The 22,344-nt window shown below is 36.8% G+C and overlaps 1 protein-coding gene across 5 annotated transcripts in view; it reads left to right on the top strand.

Annotated features, from left to right (window-relative positions):
• The window catches only part of ERC2 (ELKS/RAB6-interacting/CAST family member 2), an 845,311-nt gene that overhangs the window by 644,277 nt on the left and 178,690 nt on the right, over window positions 1–22,344 (top strand). For all 5 annotated transcript variants that reach the window (XM_050958427.1, XM_050958428.1, XM_050958429.1 and 2 more), the window contains 2 exons: window positions 707–841; window positions 18,448–18,513. In XM_050958427.1, the coding sequence (XP_050814384.1) occupies window positions 707–841; window positions 18,448–18,474 (162 nt within the window). In that variant the 3' untranslated portion in view covers window positions 18,475–18,513. The remainder of the gene's footprint in view (window positions 1–706; window positions 842–18,447; window positions 18,514–22,344) is intronic.

Consider the following 22,344-nt stretch of genomic DNA (forward strand, 5'->3'; position numbering starts at 1 on the left):
TGAAAATAAGCGAAAATAGGCTTTCACCATAACAGCTCATCATTGTTACTGTGAATGCTAATGTAATTGCTAGTATGCATGAAAACTTATATTCCTTTTAATCTGATCTTGCAATTATTCAGTAAAACTTAACACATTGAAAAAGAAATAGCCAGGAACTCATATTTTACAATAGTAAACACAAAAGTATTGGGCTAAATTTTGCTCTCTGTTATACTCCTAAAACCCAATGAATTTACTGGGCCAGATTCTGCACTCTGTGATCCCATTTGTGTAGAAATCAGTGTGATTGCATGGGGCATTAATTGGCACCATATTTGGCTCAGTGACTTTAGTGGGGTTGGAGAGGTATCAATAGAAACAAAGACTGTCCCACTGTATTTTCTTTCTTTCCTTAATTAGGCCCCAGTCCTGCATTTGTCTTCTACTGGCAGACCCTTGGCTTGAGCGCTTAGAATTTGACTTATGATGACATTTTTAGATTTTGGAATGAAAAGAGAACTGTAGGTTCCATACTGTAGATCCTGCCACGACTGTATTTGACCAATATGTTCCAGCACTTAACAACATAAGAGTGGCCATACTGGGTTAGACCAAAGGTCCATCTAGCCGAGTATCTTGTCTTCTGAAATGGCCAATGCCAGGTGCTTCAAAGGGAAGGAACAGACTAGGCAATCAATGGAATTGTCTCCCTTTCTCTGTTCAGACACAGAACAGAATGAAACTGATGGCAGACAACTATGATGATGACCATCATCACTTCCACCACCACCACCACCACCACCACCACCGGTCTCCTGGGAGGACCCAGCACTCGAATCACCGACCGTCTCCAGATCAGGTCAGTCACCTCCTTTCTTACCTTCACACTTACCCTTTTACCATTCTGAAATTTCAAGATAAAATAAATCTTCCAAAGAAATAATAAACAATATAAGTGATACACTTTTTGAACTGAAACTAATAGCTTTGGTATTTATTTTCATCACTCAGGGAATCTAAATATTTTCCTTTCTCTTTCTGTTTGTCTTATAATATTTTTCTTCCCTCTCTCTTTTTCTTTTGCTTTAAGCTTTTAAGCAGAGTCACGATTCAACTGTTTAAATAGAAAGTTGCTGAAGAGCTGTTTAATTACTGTAACTTCACTATTAGGTACTTGCTTTTTGGAATAACTGCTATTCAAAGACTTGGTCAACATTTCCATTATGAGCTTGTGTTTAGTTGTTCCTAAACTGGCCATGAAAATATCTTTGAATTTAAACCATTCATTGGCAAATATTGCATTAACTCAGTTTTGGCTGTCTTTAGTAAACAAAATGTAAATGTTTTAGGATATACTTTAGAGTGATTTTCAGAAATGACTAGTGATTCCGGAGAGCCTCAATCACTGAGTGCCCAACTTGAAACATCTTCAAGAGACCTTTGTTTCAGAGTAACTATCCTCTGACAATTGGGACCCATTAGTGTGTGTCAGTTTGCATACCCCAAAACTGAGCCACCACCTAAATCACTTCTACAAATATCAGAACTTGTTCATTATAAACAAAACTTGCATATTTTTATTTAAAAATGATATTAAAATGTTAATATTTTTACAAAATGTGAAAAAATAATGTAAATCAAAATTACTCAAATGTGATTCCATTTTAATTTTACATTAGCACAATTTCTAGGACAGTGTGCCTCACCTTGCCTATAATTTTAATACATAATATAATGTGATTTTATTGTCACCCCAAATATTTATTTTTAGGAGGGTTTTTTATGCTGCTTCTGCAATTAATGTTGCTATAAATAGGCAAATAATTGGTAAGTGTAAATGTTCAGCCTCCGTAATCTTGGATTTTAGCAATCTGCATAAAGTGGATACTATGACGTTAAACTTTATGATTTTGTTGTGTTTAAGATGGATGTGTTTTCAAACAGAAACTAAGAGCTTTTTGTTTTCTGAAATGCTAAGGCCTTGATCCTGCAAAGACTCAAGCTAATGTATCACTTTCTGTATATGAATAGTTCCATTGGAATTAATAGGACTATGCATGTGCATAAAGTTATGTACATGCTAAAGTCTTTGCAGGATTTGGGGCTTTGAAGTGAACTTCTGAGAAATTTATTGAAAAGTTCTAAACAGTTTGCAGAATACTTGGGTTTAAAATCACTTGTCTATTTTAGCCCCTGTTTTTATATTACAGTATTATTACCAAATTATATTTTACCCTAACTATGTGAAACTATAAGGATTACAAGTTTTATTTCTTTCCCTTTATATTGTGTTATTGAAATAATTTTTTTTCTTTTTTGCTATCTGCAAAATCTTTTATTTCTTATTTTCTTTTACCTCTGGTTCTCTTCCTCCCCTCTTTTCTCCTTTCCACATCTCTAATTAGAAAAACTACCTCAGTGGGGTGGGATTGATGAGAGCCAGAGGACCAACACGGCAAAACTCAGCAGCATCTCTTATTGTGCTTCTGGATGTCAGTTTTTAGATTAGATGGTTTGTGAAATATTCAGTATGTTGGAAAAGTATAATACAACACTTTGTTCTATTATATTTTAGACACTTGATGGCCCTCTGTCTTCCCTTGATGAGACTATACTTAGAAGTAGGATGAATTGATTAGGATATTTTTGATGCAATATCTTCACATATGATAGTGCCCTCTTGTCTGCTCATAGGATGGTTATTTCACTACTCCTGCACCAGACAGTTGCTCCTAAGTGATTATGTGACATACTCAGGGACTAGTTTTCCAAACCATTTACCAAGCAGTAAATAAATATTGCTACCTCCAAGGGAGCAAGAAGGAAGCAGGGGAGGGAGGAATTGTGACTTGCAGTGCCACCCGGTTACATCTCTGTTGGTGGCAGCTTACACAGGACACCAACCTTTGCTCAAGACTGTGCTTAGTCACAGTAAGACTTGATAAGAGCACAGCCCACACTGGTAGTGCTGCAATTTTGTAGGTTGCACAATATGACTGCAGGTCAAAAGCTGCATTGTAAAGAAGTCTCACACACTTTATATTCAGTAAAAAATATGAGGTCTTTAAAAATAAATATTTAAAATTGGAGACAAAGATTTTGTAAGATTTTTCTACAGACACACTGGTGCTAAAGAATTAACATGTCCCTACCAAAATGTTATTTAAATGCTACATTTTGGGGAGTCTGATAAGGGCCTGAACTCTTTCATTGATTCCCTTCTGCAGAACACCAAAACAATGACATACTTATTAGAAAAAAGAACAGGAGTTCATGTGGCACCTTAGAGACTAACAGAATTTATTTGAGCATAAGCTTTTGTGGGCTACAGCTCACTTCACCAGATGCACAGAATGGAACATATAGTAAGGAGATATATAGATATATCTATATATCTCCTTACTATATGTTCCATACACACACACACACACACAGAGAGAGAACATGAAAAGGTGGGAGTTGCCCTGCCAACTCTAAGAGGCTAATTAATTAAGAAAAAAAACTTTTTGTAGTGATAATCAAGACAGCCCATTTCAGACAGTTTGACAAGAAGGTGTGAGGATACTTAACATGGGGAAATAGATTCAATGTGTGTAATGGCTCAGTTGGTATGAAAGAAGGACGCAGGTGCTGCTCAGAGGAGGAGGTGGGCAAAGCAATAGTATGTTCAGACTAGGAAGAAGCGAGTAGGAGTTGAAGACCATGATGAAGTCATCAGCAACAGGAGCAAGGGTCTGGGAACAGCTAGACAGAAGAGCACAGAAGAAAATTCATAGGAGGAGGGCACAGGGTCTCTATAGCAGGAGGAGGAAGAGAGCCTGATTCTGATCTGACAATTTTATTGACAATATGGTGTTACACCTGATTTACACTAGTGTATGAGAATGCAAAATCTATTCCAAGAACATTTCGTAGTTCATTTGTTTTGGCAGGCAAATTAAATAATTGTATGAAAAAATTGTGTGGTTTGTAAAAACAACCATTAAATATACAAATGTTAAGAAATTGAGCATTTTCAGTCAGTGTGGATGGTAGTATTGTCAATAGTGACAGACAATGAAGGGGAAGAGGTGAGAGGAAAGGTAAGGAGTTCAGTTTGGACCATGTTAAGCTTAAGTCAATGGTGAAACATATCAGAGAAGAGAGGCTGAGATGCAGTATTGGACTGAGGGATTCTGATCAGATGTAGAAAGGTAGATTTGTGAGACATGCATGGAGACAGTAATTGAAGCCATATGAGCAGAAGAGTTTGCACAAAGAAAGGATGTAAAAGAAGAAGAGGAGAAGTCAAGGATGGAACCCTACGGTTCTCCCATGGAGATGAGAGATGCTGAAGAAACACCAAGAGAGAGATAGGAGAACTAGCAGAGACTGGAAGAATGAAAGCCCTGGGAAGAGAATAAGATATCATGAAGTACATTGATCAGCAATGTAAAGAAAGTAGAGAAGTCCATGAGGATGAACATGGAGTAGAAGCCTTAAGATTTGGCTGAGAAGAAAGTACTTGGAGCCTTAATGTGAGAGATTTCAGTTCAGAGAGTGAAAGCCAGAGTGGAGCGGTGTCCAAATGGAACTTAGGTCAGTGATGGTAGATGACACATTGATTGACTTTGGATATGAAGGGAAACTGGGCTTTATTGGAGAGCCAGGTCGGGCTGAGGTGTTTGAGGATAGAGCAGAACATGTTTGTGAGAGGAATGAACCCAAAGAGAATGAGAGACTGAAGAGGATTTACAGATGAGTCATTAGAAAAGAGGGAAGAAGGAACAGAGAAGACAGCGTATGAGCAGTAAAAAAAGTCATTATGTTGGTATAGTGGAGGCTGGAGAAGGACTGAGAAGGAGAAATAGGTGGCAGGTAGGTGATGTTGAAGGAAATCAAGAGTTGGTCATAGAGAACTTGGACAGTGAGAGGTGAGAAAAATAAGCCATATTTGGTGAAGAGAAGATTGAGGAAGTGGCCATTTGAGTGAATGGGAGAGTTGATCCAGAGTTCTATGTCAAGAGGAGGTAATAGTAAGAGTAAAATTCATTGACTGAAGCATCAGAGTGGAAGGTGAAATCACCCAAGGTGAAAGTTGTGGGATGTTAGATGAAAAAGAGGGAAAGCCAGGGTCAAAATCAAAGCAGGTGGATGGAGAGTAGGTGATGACAGCTGCATGCAGAGGGAGAGAATGAGTGAGAATGGGGGGAGCTGTAAACAGCAGGAACAGGAGAGTAGTAGCCTGATGTCACTATCTGATATTTGGAGTGAAAGGTACGAGAAGGAGAGGCCAAAAAAGAGCAGCTGCTGAGGCAGAACTGTGGCATAGAAATAGAAATTCTGGTTTCTGTGGATAGGAAGAAATGGAAGGAAGGCGAGATGAGGAGGTTGTGCATAACAGTCGTCTCTCTTTGGGTGAGACGTATACCACAATGAGCAAGAGAAGGAGCACAGGAAGGTAATGAAGGTGCAGATGGGTATAACGTTTGAAGGGGTATTGACAGAGGATGCAGAAGTGAAATATGGACTTGCAGTTGTGTGTGAGCAGGGGACAGAGAGATGAGGGTAGAGTTGGTGAACTTGGAGCAGTAAAAGGGAAGTGAAGAAGGGATGTGTGATAGAGATGACAGGAAGTAAGGGGGAGGACTGAGTCAGAAAAAAGGTATAATGAGAATGGTAGGACTCTAAGGAGAGAAGATTATGCAGTCAAGGAGCAGAAGAACAGGAGGTAACAATAAAATGGAGGGTGAATATATCAACAGACCAGTAAGAAAACAAACTGATGGTACATCAGTTAAACCACGGCAGTTGGTAAATTATGCATCAAGCAAATGAATAGATCCATAAGCTAATCATTGTCAAAAGAATCTCCAACAGAACAGCATGCTAGCTATGAATGTGAGAGAACTAATCATAGCCCATGCTTACATTTTTCGAATTATGAATCATTTTCTCTGTCTGTGATCTGTTATTGTTTGCCATTCCATGCAGTACTCTTTGTTATTACAGTTTGATTGTCATGTGGTTTTATTATGCAAACTTTTATTTCCCATTCACAACAGTATATTGCATACAAAATTCGGGATATGTGGTTTTTGGTGACCATGATCCAACATGCTGGTAGTGGTGTGAAACCACAGAATAAACTGGAAAAATAAACATGCAAATGGTCAGGGGATACTTTTAATTTTATGAGGAAAAAAAGATGGTGCACACTGTATCACATATGCCACTTAACGGGGACTGCTAGTTACCCTTTCAAGGTTGTCTATCAATTTTGAAGACTAAGCAGAAATTCCAAAAGATAAGGCATAACTTCTAGACAGAAAAAAAGATATTTGAAATACACACAGCATTAACTTTGAAAAATATGTTTGTCTATGTTGTATTGAGTTGATATTGATGATTTTGAATGTTGCTAGTTTTATACATGTATTTTTATATATAGACATATCTTTCTGGAAAACTTTGATATTATTATATATGGCATATATGAAAAAGTGTGTGCTTGCGCTTGCATGAGAGAGTAACATTTTCTACCCCTCAGCATAGATTTGGGAGAGCAAGGCCCTCTCCACCCTTTATGTATGTCTGTGTGTGCATATACTTACTATACAGAGAGAGGGTGTGTTATCAATCTATATGTAGATAACATATATACACACCTTGGAGACGAATAAACACGCTCATATTTTTCACATGATGCTGTTTGCTAAGGCTATACTTTACATATTATATTTACATTATAGATGCTATGTCAGGGCAAGATTGAGACTTTTCAGCTCACCCTGAGTAAGGAGCAGCATGTGGGTGTGCTGCCCCAGAAGTAACCCCGGGTAGGAATTGTGACTCCTGGAAAAGGAGATGAGTTCTTTACTGGGTGTAGCATACTCCTCCTCTTCAGCCTGATCAAATCCACTGACTGAGGTGTTAAGGGAGAATAGCTAAGACTCTACCCCTTGCTCTCCTGCCCCCGCTTCCCTCTGACCTTTCTCTCCTATCCTGTTTGGGAGAGAAGGGTGAGGTAAGGTTACAGCCTCCCGCTTATAGCCTCATATCGTCCTGCATAGTGGGACTAGTGGATAATTCTACTCTCCCCATACTCCCCTGTGTGAGTGTATGTGTCTACACACTATGTATCTATAATTGATTTTGTATCCTCTGGTTTTTATATAAACTCTCTCATTGGTATTGAGTAAGTTCAATAAAGTAAAATAAATACACCTCAGTACCACATTTGTAATTTTCAGGTCTTTCATCCAGAATTGGCTGTTAACAAACAAATTAAATCTGCAACTTTGTATTTAGATTCTTTGATTCTTTCCCTTCAGCTTGTGCTTGAGAGTTGGCAACTTACTTGAATTCCACCTGGAAACTTATTGGCAGTCAGTGCAGATCCTGGAGCATTGACGTAATCTGCTCCCAAAGTGAAATTCTCCTTAATAAGCATTCAGAGCTAGCTTCAGTTTCCAAGTGGCTGTAACATAGGTAGCCCCATGTACAGTGCATTACAGACCTCCAGGAAGCTTTTTCTTGAGAGACTCTCCTCCTCCCAACACTTGGTAGTCTAGAGGAAGGTGCTTTAGACCAGCAGACCAAGGTCTAGTCCTAGATCTTCCATTGGATGCTGATAATATTTCTGTCTGCTTCACAACCCTCATTAACTAAGGCATCACATCCCTGCCTTAGAGGGAGGCAACTGTCATTCATCCATTTTACAGTTAATGTAATAGAGGGACTGTACCAGCTCACTTCAGGTTAAACTGGGAATAGAACACAGGTTTCTATCATTACAGACCCAATTTTCATCCACTCTGCCACATTGCCTTTCAGAAGGAATGTGATATTCTCTCTCTACTGATAGTCTGCTCCCAGAGCCAGGAACAAAACCTAAAAAATCGGATCTTTGTTAGTGTTGCTAATACCAAGCATTAAAAAATTATTACTCTGACGCACACAAAATCATGAGATTTAAAAAAGTAATATTTTGGGTGTTTTTTCTGTGCCTTCTGATTTTAGGGCCTTTAGGATATACATTGGCCATGTTTTCATGATTTTCTCTGCAGCCACGAGGATTACAAATGTACCTTATTAAAAGGAAATCTGAGATCCTCACATAATCACAGGATTCGAGGAGCTGGGGCTTTAAAAAGAAAACAAACCACCAAATATGGTGAGAGGTGCTTTTCTCTTACCTAACTCTTACCCTGCTTCTAAGTATATGGATGGAGATGTAAAAAAAACAGGTTCAATATTGCAAATTTATGGAAGAACAGGGGGTTAGCCAAGAGTCTTATTTTAGTCATTGTTTTAGCTTATTAATGTATCAAGTGAGTATGGTAATTTGAAAAGTATAAAATAGAAGCTGTGAATCAAAAACCCAAATTAAATTAGGTCTGGTTTTGGTTTGTGACTGGAAAATAAAAACATGATCGAGAGTTTGCCACAATCAAAACCAAAACTTGCTTTCTAAACTCATCAGTGTGTAAAACTAATTTTTTTACATATCACAAAAACAATAGAAATTGGGCTGATAAGGAAAGCACCAACTCAGCTTCTAATATAAGAAGGAGCTACTGTGGTATAGCAGTTTAGTGCATAGCCTTGGGAGCCAGTGTCAAGGGGCTCCAGACACTGACACATTGTTTGACTTTGAGAAAACATTAAACTACAGTACATCTAAACCATTGATACAACTTTAACATGGATTCTGAATAATAATAATAGTAATAATAAATTAATTAATACCACACAGTGCTGGTGTTAATTAATTAATGCCGTAATGCACTTTGAGATGCAAAGTTGAAAGGTGCTAGAGTGAAGTGCAAAGTGATGGTAAAAATAATTTCAGATTTTACAGTATTTCCCCTTACTTTCACAAGTTGCTGGGCACATGCACTTTAGGGCGATTATGGTGTGAATAACTTCCAGTTCATGTGGTCATAGCAGCGAGGAAAATAGAACATTGCTCAGATGAAGCAGTCAATCCTATCTATTTTACAAATATTTTATTTTTAAAATATTATGATTTTTAAAATATATTTTACCCTAATTAAGATAAATACAATTAAAATTTTTATCATGGTCAGCAGCATGTAGTACACAGTTGTCATGGTTATTTTTTGTTCCAGGCATGGAGGAAAACTGGAAAATCACTATGTGGCAGCTGTTAGCTAATGCTGACCTTTTGGTGGCAGCCATTGTATTTCTCATTTTCTTTATACAGTCAAAAGTCAAAACTTAAGCATTGACTGAGTAACTAACTGAAGTCAATGAGATTAGTCATGTGCTTAAAATTAAACATGTGCTTACGTGCCTTCCTGACTCAAGGTCTTAATGATGACTTCATACTGCAGATCAGAGAACCTGCAGAGGACTATTCTTGCCTTTAATATTTACATAGCCACTAATACCTACTTAATTCCAAAAAGGGGACTGGACTGACCGTTCATCCAAACTCCTTTGGACTTTGAGGAAGTTTGGATTTGGTTTCATACTGAAGTTTCACAGTACATCTTTTATATATTGTAATAGGCCAGATGAAAACCCTAGGTCCAAAAAGCCGTGAACTTTCTGATCTGGATCTCTGTTTTGAAGCTCAGGCTCATCCCTTGTTTATTCTAATTTGACAATGCTGCATTTATATTCATATCACAGTGTCTAGTAAGCTCTTCAATCAAGTAAAACCCTATGTAAATGGGAAATATGTATTACTGTTGTTATCCCTAGCCTTATATTTATAATCATTACAGCAATGTGAATTTTCACATGCCTTTTAATCATATTAGTGTTGCACTTTTTCTGGCAGATAAATTGGAGTGCAGAGGTTAGGTTTTACTGTCTGTTACCTCCAGAAGATGGATTCTGTATATTGAAACGTTATACCCATCCTTTGCTTAGAGAAATAAATTTATTTTATGTTTTGAGGTTTAATGAATGTGATATAAATGTATACATACTGTCCTGCGTGTATATTTATATATATCTATATTTATATGTCAACTTTGCGGAGTCTTTTCCACATATGGAAGAATTTCTTGAGATCATGTTTAGCTGTAGAAACTTCTCCCCATCACTTCCCAGGAGTGTGTGTATTAGGATATACAGTACTTATATATAGAGGTTTACATTTATCTTACATTGCTTAGTAGAAAAATTAACTGCCACCATCACAGCCTAAAGCAGCTGAAAGAGGCAAAAAAAAATTCCATTCTGTAATTTACAGTAACTTGATAACAAAAATTGCATATCTGATACTTTTAATGTTGGTTATTTACATGAGATAGCATGTCATAGGCTTTCATTAAAAAGGAGTTCATATATTCTTGCACTGCAAATCTGATTTCATGGACCACTTTTAGGAAGCTTTGGATTTCTGCTTCATCTAGTGACAAAGCTTTAAAACACATAAGTACATGGTGAAACATCTTATTCATATTATTGTTAGTAAGGGAGTGATAAAGTCAGTAGTCACATTGTACTTATTGTATTTAGGTACATCTTAAGTATATACAAATAGGCAAATTATGGGACTTATTTTAAGGTCCTCCTTATAACTTGCTGACTCATTATTAATTGTGACAACTTTTGTCATGAACAGATTTGAAAATATATCTGTGAGTCCAGTAGGTAAAGCTAAAGGAATTTTTAAGATGTATTCAACTTTCTGAGTATAAAAAAGACCCCCATAATATGAAGCTCACAAAGCTCTATTCACCAGAGATGCAAATGAATCTTCACAGCCAGTCTCTTCCTATTTTCTAGTTACAGGCTCAGTCCTGCATGTCATTCGTGCACAGAACTCTCACTTAAATCAACTGCCGTTCTATATGCAGAAAGCTTGTGGGATTGGGCTCTAAGATATATTTGACCTTACAAGTTTCTTATAAGTGACTAACAGATAAAACATTCTCAGAGCTGTTATAAATATTTAAGATTTCCTAAGTTTAAAAGGTGTAATTTAAAGACCTTTTATTAAAAAGCAAGTAAATGTGTACATCAAAGGAAATAGAAATAGCTTTGAGGGAATTAATATATGTAAGTATCGTTGTTTGCAATGTTTCAAGGCTTGTAGTTACATGTTTAATGAACCATCACTAGCCACACACAATAAGGAGATATGACTGTAAATCAGTCTTTAGAAAGCTAGTTCGAGAGATGAGCAGGTTATCACCACATTCACTTATCTCACATTACAACGTTAATTCTTTGCATGCATGCAACATGAAAGGGAGCTGTGATGAGCCTTTGCAGGTAGGATCTTCTGTTGTAGTAAGAAAGTCAGAACAGCTTAACTCATCTGCTGAGCTTCAGTTCATCTGCAAATTTGACACCATCAGCTCAGGATTAAACAAAGACTGTGAATGGCTTGCCAATTACAAAACCAGTTTCTCCTCCCTTGGTTTTCACATCTCAACTGCTAGAACAGGGCCTCATCCTCCCTGATTGAACTACCTCATTATCTCTAGCTTGCCTGCATATATATACCTGCCCCTGGAAATTTCCACTACATGCATCTGACGAAGTGGGTACTCACCCACGAAAGCTCATGCTCCAAAACGTCTGTTAGTCTATAAGGTGCCACAAGACTCTTTGCTGCTTTAACTCATCTGGGTTCTTCTGTTATCTCTGTTGTGAAAGCATTTATCTAAAATGAGATTTTATCCCTGCTAGTATTTTAGAATTATTTTATTTTAGATAAAGAATTTTGTAAAGATACTAGAATGTTGTTAATGAAAAAATACCTTGTTTGCACTTTTATAGCTTCATGAAGAGATTTCTTGGCTCTCTTTTGAAAGGGACACCTAAGGCCTGATTTACTCTTGCTCTGCCTTTTTTTGTAGCTGTTTATACCAATGAACTATGGAGCGAGTGAAAAATGCTACCATATCATAATGAGAATGTTTTACATTCAATTTGCACTCCCTTGTGTACAGGAGTACCCAATGTGCACGGCAACAGTCATTTGGGCTCATAATTTTCAGTCACCTGATGTGTTACAAAATTCACATACATATTACTTTAGCCATGACTAACATGATACCCCTTTTCTAATCCCTTTTTCAGTAGAGTTCCATTCATCCAAGATTCAACTGCCACAGTTTTACTGTTGATAGATAGACCTTAAAAATCTGGAAGCTGAGAAATATGGTTGTGAAATCTATTTTTAGATACACTTCAGTATTATAACAGATATATTTTGTACAAGCTCATCAAGCGTAACAAGTTAAGGGCCTAACCAGGGAACACTGAAGTCATTTGAAGTCAGAATCATTAGGCCATCATAACAGCATTAGACTGATCTCAATGGCCAGCAGTGTTGTGATAAAGCCAAGTTAAAAGATTTATACATAGATTATCAAAACATACTTGGCATGCAATCATTAGCCATTTTTAGTAAATAACACTTCAAAAATAAAGATATATGTTGGATTTGGATGCCATTAATCTGTAATGCGAGCTGGTATCTTTTCAGCATTTTAAAATGTATAAACCAACTGAAATATCAAGGTTTGAAAAGCAGCTAATGTATACACATACATTAGTCAAAAATTGTTTGATTATGGTTTATTGTTTGAAAGACCCATAGATTAATGACTCTCTATGGTACACACTGACGAGAGGCTAACACTTTTTCTGGTCCAAGTCTCTGATAGTAATGACTGTTGGGCATTTTAAAATTTCAATTTGCACCATAATACATCAAGAATGTGTTGACTGGCAATATACCTCAGTGTGCTTCAAAGAATCACAGACTCATTTTTGCACTGACTTATCTGTCTTCATTGAGTTATCAAACTGTAGTTTATGGTAGAATATTTTTTTTTCAAAATCAATGAACACTGTCATCCTGATTATTCAATATCTTGAACTTTGGGTAATCATTTATATCTAAGCAAAGGAATTACAAGGTGAGTGTAAAGTGCTACTGTTTTGATTTGGTACCATTTTACACCACTTTGCACAAGCATAAATGATTACAGAAGGTGTAATATAGTACAAAAGTCCTCACATTTTTAACACAAACCATTGTGATTAGGTATTACAAGGATGTGAAAAATAACATCTTGCATATAATTTATGTGGACAATGGTGAATAGGTCCTTTTAATATCCCTTAATGAGCCCTATCCTCTATGTAGTTGTGTTAAATTTACCACAGCCAAGATTTACAATTATTTTAACAATGTGATTGTCACTTTAGTGTAATCCTAGGAAACTGATAAAAAGAGTGCACAATAGCAAAGGCAAAAATTTTAGATCTTAAACCATCAGGATATTGGAGATAGATTAAGGTACCGTAGGGAGGAGGCTCCACTGAGACAGATAATGGACAAATATTTTCAGCTCTTGTCTGAACCACACTCTAGCACCAAATGTTTTTAGGTCAGTCAATCACTATTATCCATAGAAGCCATAATTTAATATGAGTATTAACACAAAAATCAATATAATGTATAAATGAAGATAGTTTTTTCAGAGATGTTGATATTGGGGACATTGAGCCCCAATTATGGTAGGCATATGTCTTTGATCATTAAATACTGGTGGTTTTCGATACATAATCTGGGTGTGGGGTAGGAAGTAGAGATGTAGTATGCAATTTAATTTCTAGAGAAGCTGTAAATCAAGTCACAATAATGTCATTGTAGATTTTTAGATAAGGTAAATTGACGCTTGTCTGATGTTTTTAATGGTAGAAAAATAAAAATCCAGCTAAAGTTTTTGACTCATTTGTGCATCATAATAGATTATAGTGTCAACTAAATTAACTTTCCCAAGATGATTAATACATGTACAAAATAAGATCTTGTTACAGGAGTTCTCACAACAAAATAGATGCAGGAAAAAGAAAAAGATGAAAGAGGAATTTTATTAATATTGCTAGATTCATAGATTTGAAATCCAGAAGGGGCCATTGTGATCAACTGGTCTGATCTCCAGTATAACGCAGAGCAATGAACCTCATCCAGGTGCATTAAGACCATAATTTGTGTTTCAGTTTACGCCAATCTTTTAGAAAAATACTCAATTCTGATCTAAAGACTGCAAATGATGGAGAATCCACCACATTCTTAGGTATAGTAAATTGTTCTGCTGTTTAATTGTCCTCACTGTTTTTAAAAAAAGGTGCCATATATTTAGTATAAATTTGTCTAGCTTCAACTTCCAGTCATTGGATCTTGTTATGCCATTTTCTGTTAGATTAAAAAACATGATCATGCCCTACAAGTATCTACAAAAGGAAAAGATTTTTAATAGTTCTGAAGTCACTTCTTTACTAATGGCAGCACGAGACCTTCGTCAAATGTCCCCCAGATTGAAATCCCCCAAACGATTTGGATAAATTTACTCTTTAAAAGGATCATGATAATCAGTTGATAATCTGAGTTATGTGGCATCCATATTTTTTAATATTAAAACTGAACAGATAGACAAAGCTTGTGAAAAGAACCAAAATTTTCAAAAAGGGGAAGATACAAACATAATGGTGAATTCAATAGAAAAGTTGAATAGCATAATTTTGAAAACAATCATAAAAGGCAAATGAATACAGTAACAATAAACTTCTGTTTCAATCTAACTACATATGGTTTTATTAACATAAGACCATGTACAAAGGGTTCTGTAATGCAGTCAGTGGTAGTCATGTGAATAAATCCAAGAGTAAAATTTGGCCCATAGAAATCATTCTATAACCACACTAAAAATGTATTTTACCAATCATATTATGCAGTGGAAAATACACAGGTGGAATCTTGTGGAGTTTCTTAATCCGCAGGTATTTCTTACATAGTTTACACCCTGGACCTATTCTCCTATTCATGTGTATGCAATACTGTTGAAAGGAATATGCATAATGAGCAAGTGTAATATACATGATACCTTTGTACAATAGCTCAGTACAGTAGTTTTAGTTTTGCAACGCTACCTTAGCACTGAGAAAGGAATTTTCATATGAAGAAATAGTTCAACTATAGTGACTCATAAAACCACAAACTCCGTCATTGTCTGCCTATGCTCTGCCCTGAGGCCCCATCTCCACTTGGCCTCTTCCCTTTGAGGCTGCTCACTCCTCTCCATCCCCTGACCCCTATGTGAGTGGCAGGCAAGGCCTTGGGGGGGAGGGGAAGGCCAAGCGGAAGTGGGGTTTCAGGGTGGAGCATGAGTGGGGCCTCTGGGGAAAGAGGCTGAATGGGGGTGGAGTCTTAGGGGAGAGCAGGGGTCATGGCCATGGTCCAGGTGCTTGAGCCCACAAAAGATTAATTCAGCCCTGCTGCAACCTCACCATCTCTCCCCTTGAATGTGGATTAAGGGGGGGCTATAAATATGGGGAGTTGGCTCCCTGCCATACCAGTCATAGGAGTTCTGAAACTCCCCTTCCCCCATTTCCTCTTCTTTAAAGAATACTTCCTTTAGATCCTTTACCAGTCCATTTTATCTCATCACTGTAGCCCTTCCCTATGGAGTACCTGCACTGGACATCTGCCCCATATGTACATAATAAGTTGCAACATCATAGCCTAACTTCCATTCCATTCCATTCCAATATAAGATGAGTCTGCTGTGGGGAAGGCAACCCCCCTACACACACTTTCTCTTGGCCAATCTGGCAGTGAGAGAAAAGTTCCTTCCCAGGCTCCCAAGAAAGGAGCGATTAGCACAATGCCCACAGCAAATTCTGACAAAACCCAGGGGTGGGAGGGTGCGTGCTGCTATGCTTGGTTGAGGTAAAAGAGGGCTTTTTCTGCTCCAGAATGAACCTGCAGGGATGGCTCAGCATCCCCACGCTGACCCCCAGCTGGTCTGCAGCTTCAGCAAAAAGTCACTGCTTATTTCTCTAGCCCTTAAAGGGGCACACACATTTTCCAACAAACCAGAAAATGGCCCCCACAGCTTAATGTGTAGTGAGGTGTGTTTCAGGACTAGCCCATTTGGGAGCCCCACAGGAATATCCCTCCCCTATACTATTAATTAGTAGGGGGGCCCTGGAGCTGCTCAGGGCCCTAATCAATTACTTAGTCTGCTTATGTCTAGCGCTGACTCTGAGTGAGGTCATTCTCCAAATTTTGATATTTTGCTTTCTCTACTTCAAAAAGAGAGAGACACATAGAGAGAGAGCAGAATATGGGAGTTTAATTCCATGTTATGGAGGTAAGGAGTGAACATTTTCCATGTTTGTATCCTTTTTCTTTTCTTTATTGAAAGTCCCAGATTTTGTTCTTAGTTACATGGGTACATTGCCCTTTGAAGTCCATCAGCATTCTCAGAACAGAATTTGGGCCATAATTCTTAATTTTGAGAGGTGTAATAGTTAAAGAAGAAATTAATATTTGCCTATTGAAAAATTCACAATGGACTAGACCAGCGGTGGGCAACCTGCGGGCCGCGGGCCGCACGCAGCCCATCAGGGTATTCTGAAGGCAGGCCGCAACACAGTCTGTCTACATTTACCATCTGCAGGTCTGGCCACCCGCTGCTCCCAGTGGCTGGGAACGGCAAACTGCGGCCACTGGGAGTGGCAGGTGGCCATGCCTGCGGATGGTCAATGTAAACAAACTGTTTCATGGCCCGCCAGCGGATTACCGTGACGGGCCACGTGCAGCCTGTGTTGCCCACCCCTGGATTAGACAGTAGAATAGCTGCATGTGGTTAGGGAAGGTTCTTTGTAAACATGGAGTTCCCTATTTTTGTTGAGTTGTGTAGTTATTTTTTTAATATACCAACAAAGATTAACATAACTTGTGTTTCCTGGGTGAATGAAATGGGATCAAACTACTCTATGTGAGTGAAATCATGTAGTCTTTCCTCAGCCCTTAATCTAGCAAAACTCCTGAAGACTTCTAAGTTATTCAGTGAAAGTCAATGGCCTGAGTAAGAGTAACTCCTACACAATTCAATGGGAGCTATTCATATCTTGTCACCTAGGAGAATCAAGCCAAATGGGAGTTGTGCAAGATTTAGCCCTTCATTGAGAATAATAATATTCAGACATTACACTTTCTTTACTGCCTATTATAGCTGTGCAAACCTTAAAACTGAGAAATATTCCAAGTTAACTTTAAAGGAATTTGCCCACATTTCTTCTGTGTTAAATGATAGCTAAGTTTATATTTGACTGTCAGATTTCTTTACTTAATTCAGCAACATGGAAGACATCTTTCTTAACATCTGGTTTTTAATAACAGTTGACATCTGGGAGCTCTTTTTTTAATTCCTAGAATGGACTAGGAACAGTAGTGATATTGGCAGTGTATATTTTCTTGCTAAAGTTCCTGTCTGTTTCAATCATAATTAATTGCCACTCATTTCATTTATTTTTTGATTGAATCAAGTGCCAGCAATTTACATTACACCAGCTAGCTTTAAATGTTAGAAAATTTGAAAAAATTCATATTTTTTAAATATAAATGGGTGGATTTAAAATTTAAGAACTTATAAGATTTTATTTGTTCTGAAATGTTAAATTAAATGAAACACATATTACATGTACATGGTATATGTTTATCTGTCTATCTAGGTATCTGAGTATCATATAAGAAAAAAGGCCAGGTAAAATTATATATTATTTTTTGTTTTATCTTCCTCCTAGTATTCATACATATCTAACTCCTGCATTCAGGACGAAAGTCCACAGAGATAAGTGTAGCCTGTGTTCATATACATGTATCTCTGAATAGAGAGATGAAGGAACATACTAAAAACTGTAATCTGCAAATAAACATACTCAGGGGAAGAACATTTCATTCTTCTGGTGCACATATTACCTCAAGCCTATAATAAATGGAAAGAACACTCTTTTTTGTTAGAGCAGTATCCCAAATAATGATTTTTTTTTAAATATGAGTTTATGAAAATTTCATGAGCAACTGTTACTGAGACTAGCAAAAAACCCTGCCATAATAACCTGTAAAAGAGCAAAGAAACTGGCTTATAGTATTTTAGCAATATATGGTATTTAAGGCTTGGTTAAATAATATATTTGATTGATTATATGTTAGAAAAGTATACTTCACTGAAAAGAAATTTTTGATTCCTCAGCAGTTTTTATTGTATCCTTTAACCTTACAGAATGTGAAGCTGTTTGATTATAGTAATTACTTCTTTGCTTGCTTACACGGTTTAAACTGTTTCTGCAGTAAGCGTGGATTCACATCGCGTGGAAACAATCAGCTTTTATAAAATATATAATCTTTTAATATTGAATCTTATAATCCACTTTTGACACAAAGTTCTAACTGGGTGGGAAGAATGTTTTACTTCATTGTTCTTACTGGTTGCTATAGATGCAGATTCTCTGATATACAGAAAACTATTGTTCAGTTGTTTTTGCTGCTTAAAAGTGCAAAATTTTTTCTTTGTAACTCATGCTTTTAATAGCCAAGATCACTGTACCTTGACATGCACCAAGGTAACTAATCTTTTCTTCTTTCATTCCAATGCTAACATCTTCTCTGTGCATCTCCTAATATCTGGCACGCAGGATGATGAGGAGGGTATATGGGCATAGCCATTCCTATAAACGAAAGTTCCAGTTTTATTCTGAGGGGTGAGAAACCATCTTTTATATCTATTTCAAGTTGTAGTCTAATGTTTTAATTTTAAACTGTATTCAGAGACGTATGTTGAAATTTGCCTATGTAACAATCTGATGTTTTCTTATGTGCCATAGGGGATTAGAATAATGTGCAATTTTTTGAAAGCATGATGATTCGCCCAATATAAGTTTTTGTTTTTTTCAGTTTCTAGCAGTTTAATTTTTTAGGTCCAAAGTGCTCTTTTCCAAGTAATTTGCATCCACTCTTGTGGATTTCCTGTGAATAATGGATTCCTGTCACTAGTAGATAAGAATGATGTCCTCTAGCAGTAAACTTTAAACTGGAGTTAACCTGCCATGTTACGTCAGCTGGGAAAGCCAATCTAAGAACTCAGAATTTTTTCAGATTAAAAATGAATATCCATTGTTTAAAATACTTGGCACAGTTTAGATATTGCATCCCATAAGAATCTGATATGTTCATGTGCATGAAAAAGTGATGCTAATAAATGAAACATTATATTTTTGTGAAAATTTAAATTGAGAAATACATGCTTGGTAAGGAAAGTTGCAATTTTCTAATACACCAATTCCATTCTGACTCAAATAATATGACAGGCTACGTCCTAGGTTGTGTCCATGAAGTTTAAGAATAGAAAAATATAGCTTATTATGCTAACTATTTTCAACTATGAGTATTATATTGTCATTACTTGTCAATTATGTGTTCAGTGCGTAGCCACTTGTAGGTTCTTGTCTTGTAAGTTATATTTAACAAAATAGGGCAGTGGCCCTATGATTATGACATAGGGCTTGATTCTCATTTAAACTAAGGGCACTTTACACCACTCTGGTAGTATAAAGCGGCATTAATGTACATGAAAATCAGGCCCCAGGATTTAACTGTACAAAACATTTATAATGTAAGTGGCGCTTTACTCACTGGAACAGTTCTGTTAACTTCAGGGGGAGTGTTTATCGGTGCAAGGACTACTCACATGAGTAATGATTTGCAGGATCAAGCCCTTGTTGAAGTTGCCTACATTATTTTTCTGGTATCTGTCATCAAAAAAATGGAAAAATGCATGAATGAATTGTAATTTAATAAATGGATGTATAAGATTTAGTGATTTGACTTGATGAGACTCTCATCTCCAGAATAAACATTTTCTTCATGAGAGTAATTTCTTGTTAATTGAAAGTATGTATTCATTGTACATAATGATTGTAAGGTGATATTGAATTAGTGATATTCCTATTTAATGGTTTGTGTTTTTTTAAAAAAGAAAATGTTAAAACTCCACGTCACATAGCGAAATTTAACACCCCAGAGTAGTAAAATAAAATGATTATTCTGAAGAGTGTGGTACCAGTCAACAGCTGAACAAAACCAAACTTGTTTATCAAAATACAATTAAAATCACTTTTTTTCTGATTCAACTTAAAATGTTACATCATATGTTTATATAATATACATGTGTATAATGTGTACACACGCGCACACACACACACAGTATAGTAACAATGCAACAGCACCTAGCATACATATTCTAACTACTTCTGGTCCCAGTTTCCTCTGTTCTGCTAATAAGGGTTCTTTTTAAAAAAAACAAAAAACTTTAGTTCTGTTTCACATGAAAATTTAGTAGAGGTCTGGGTTTTTGATGTTTTCATGTTGTGCTGTGAGTAATTAGCAAGTGCTGTTCAGCTAAAGTTGCATGTTATTTCAATAAGTTTCTTGTGTGATTTACAAGTAGCACAGTTCTCAACTGTTTGTCAGATTCTTTTCTTCTGTTCTTAATATGTAAAGCAGATTTTTGTTTACTTTTCAGGCACACATGTATTTCCAGTTTTAACAAAGTTTTAGTGTTGGATTTTTTTGTTCGGTTGCCAGTGTAATTTATATCATATTGTTATATTCCAGAGCACTGATAAATATCATATATGATCTTTCCTTCCAAGTCAGCATAGGCTGGGAGTGCTGCAAATGTAGCAAATCATACCCCTGGTGGGAGACTGTCTCACATACAAAGTGATTACAAAGTTAATCCCATTCAGGCCTCCCGATGCAGAAGAATAATGGTTTTAGTGTGAGACCTTTGGGATAGGTTATCATAAAGTGAAAACCTCATGACATAGACCACTTCCTAAGGGAAAAATAACTTATTGGGTATTCATTTGATAATAGGCTTTTGAAAGTAAATATGAGTAATAATAAGGCATCTTATGTTCATTTTGTAAGAATGTACGTGTTTTATTTAATCCACAAACTGAGTCCAAACAAAACAAAAATAAATAAACATTATAATAATGTACCATGGCCATAGGAAAGAAGAAAGCTAAGAGCTTGCTTCACCCATATGATCACAAGAGTATGCAGTTTGACCTCTTTCTGCCTGCAGGGGTGTTCACATCAGGTAGTGTAAGAGGCATTGCCATCTTCCTCCCTTGGGGATTAGAATGGGGGAAGACTGTTTTAAATTCTCACGGGTTCTTCATAAGAGCTCTATTAGCAGGTGTTGCCCTAGATGGCTTAGCTTGGCCCCACTGTCTCCCTGACTAGCTCCACTCATTGTGTAGGGTGTGCCAGATAGATCCTGATATACTAGCAGAACAGGAGTTGACAGTGGTTTGACTGCAGGGAACATTTTGCCAAGTGGCCTGCAGCCTGTATTCTGTAAGGTAGATGAATCAGGCCCCTGATGATCTAGTTTATGAGAAATGGCTTCTCTCAGTTTCTATTTAGATATAGATTTTGTATTAATCGTGATATTGAAGTTGTGGATATTGGATGTTATACCTGGACAGTGATAAGTTTCTGAAAGAAACTATATGTTACGAGACTACTGACCAGCTTGAGTGTACCATTCAGGAAGCATAGTATTTGCAAAGCCAGTAATTTGTATAAATTTATTTTGCATAAAAAGAGATTGGCATTTAGCATGATTGTTGGGCTGTATTGCAAGATTTTAAAGTAATATTCTTGTTAGAATTCATTTAAGATGTTATAGAGATAAACTGGAATGAATACTGTCCAAGATTTAGCTTTTCAAATTTTGAATCACACTGGGCAAAAGCACTGGGCAATAAGAGCGTGTCTTGGCTCTTGTGTGATGGATAAGGCCTAAGGTTAAGTGAATTTAATAATTAAGGGTAATAATCCAAGTGAAAATGAACACTGTGGAATGTCTTATTGCTATTAAAAATAGAAATAATAAATATGTTTTGTTACAAAGCAATATTATAATGGGTCTTCTTTGGCAATCCCTCGAAGTGAGGATGATGTCTTGATGTCTGCTAAGTTGGTTCATTGGTGCATTTTTAAGTGGCTGAGTGCTATAATGGGAATAGCATTCATGGCAATAATTAATATTTCTGTCCAGGCTTCTAAAGTTATAAGGCAAAGATTCTCTGTTGCAGCATTGTTCCACTCCAATATTCTCTACTGAGCTCTTTCTCAGTGTACTTGAGAGCAACCTGGGAGCTATCCTAACCTAGGCTGGGTAACAATGATTCCCAAGGGACTGTCCACCAACTGAGCATAACCAAGGCACATTTCTCTCCAGCCACCTCCTCTGGGTAGTGGTGATATAGAACTAAATGAGAAGATATGGGTGGTTTCAGCTGTATCTTTATGCACTCTGGAGCAGAGTGGTCCAATGAATCTGGTCCATAGCATCTCATTATATAGATAAAGTAGATCAAAAGATAAGTAAAATGAACTGGGGGTAAGCAGAAAATATTAGTTATCCCTTCACATTTATTTAGATTCAGAATTAGATACTTGTCTATTTTTAAAAAAAAAATCTAATCTTTTAGAATTGCTGTGAAGAATTTTACTAC

This window comes from Gopherus flavomarginatus, chromosome 6, assembly GCF_025201925.1.
Source record: "Gopherus flavomarginatus isolate rGopFla2 chromosome 6, rGopFla2.mat.asm, whole genome shotgun sequence".
In the NCBI taxonomy this organism is placed as follows: domain Eukaryota; kingdom Metazoa; phylum Chordata; order Testudines; family Testudinidae; genus Gopherus; species Gopherus flavomarginatus.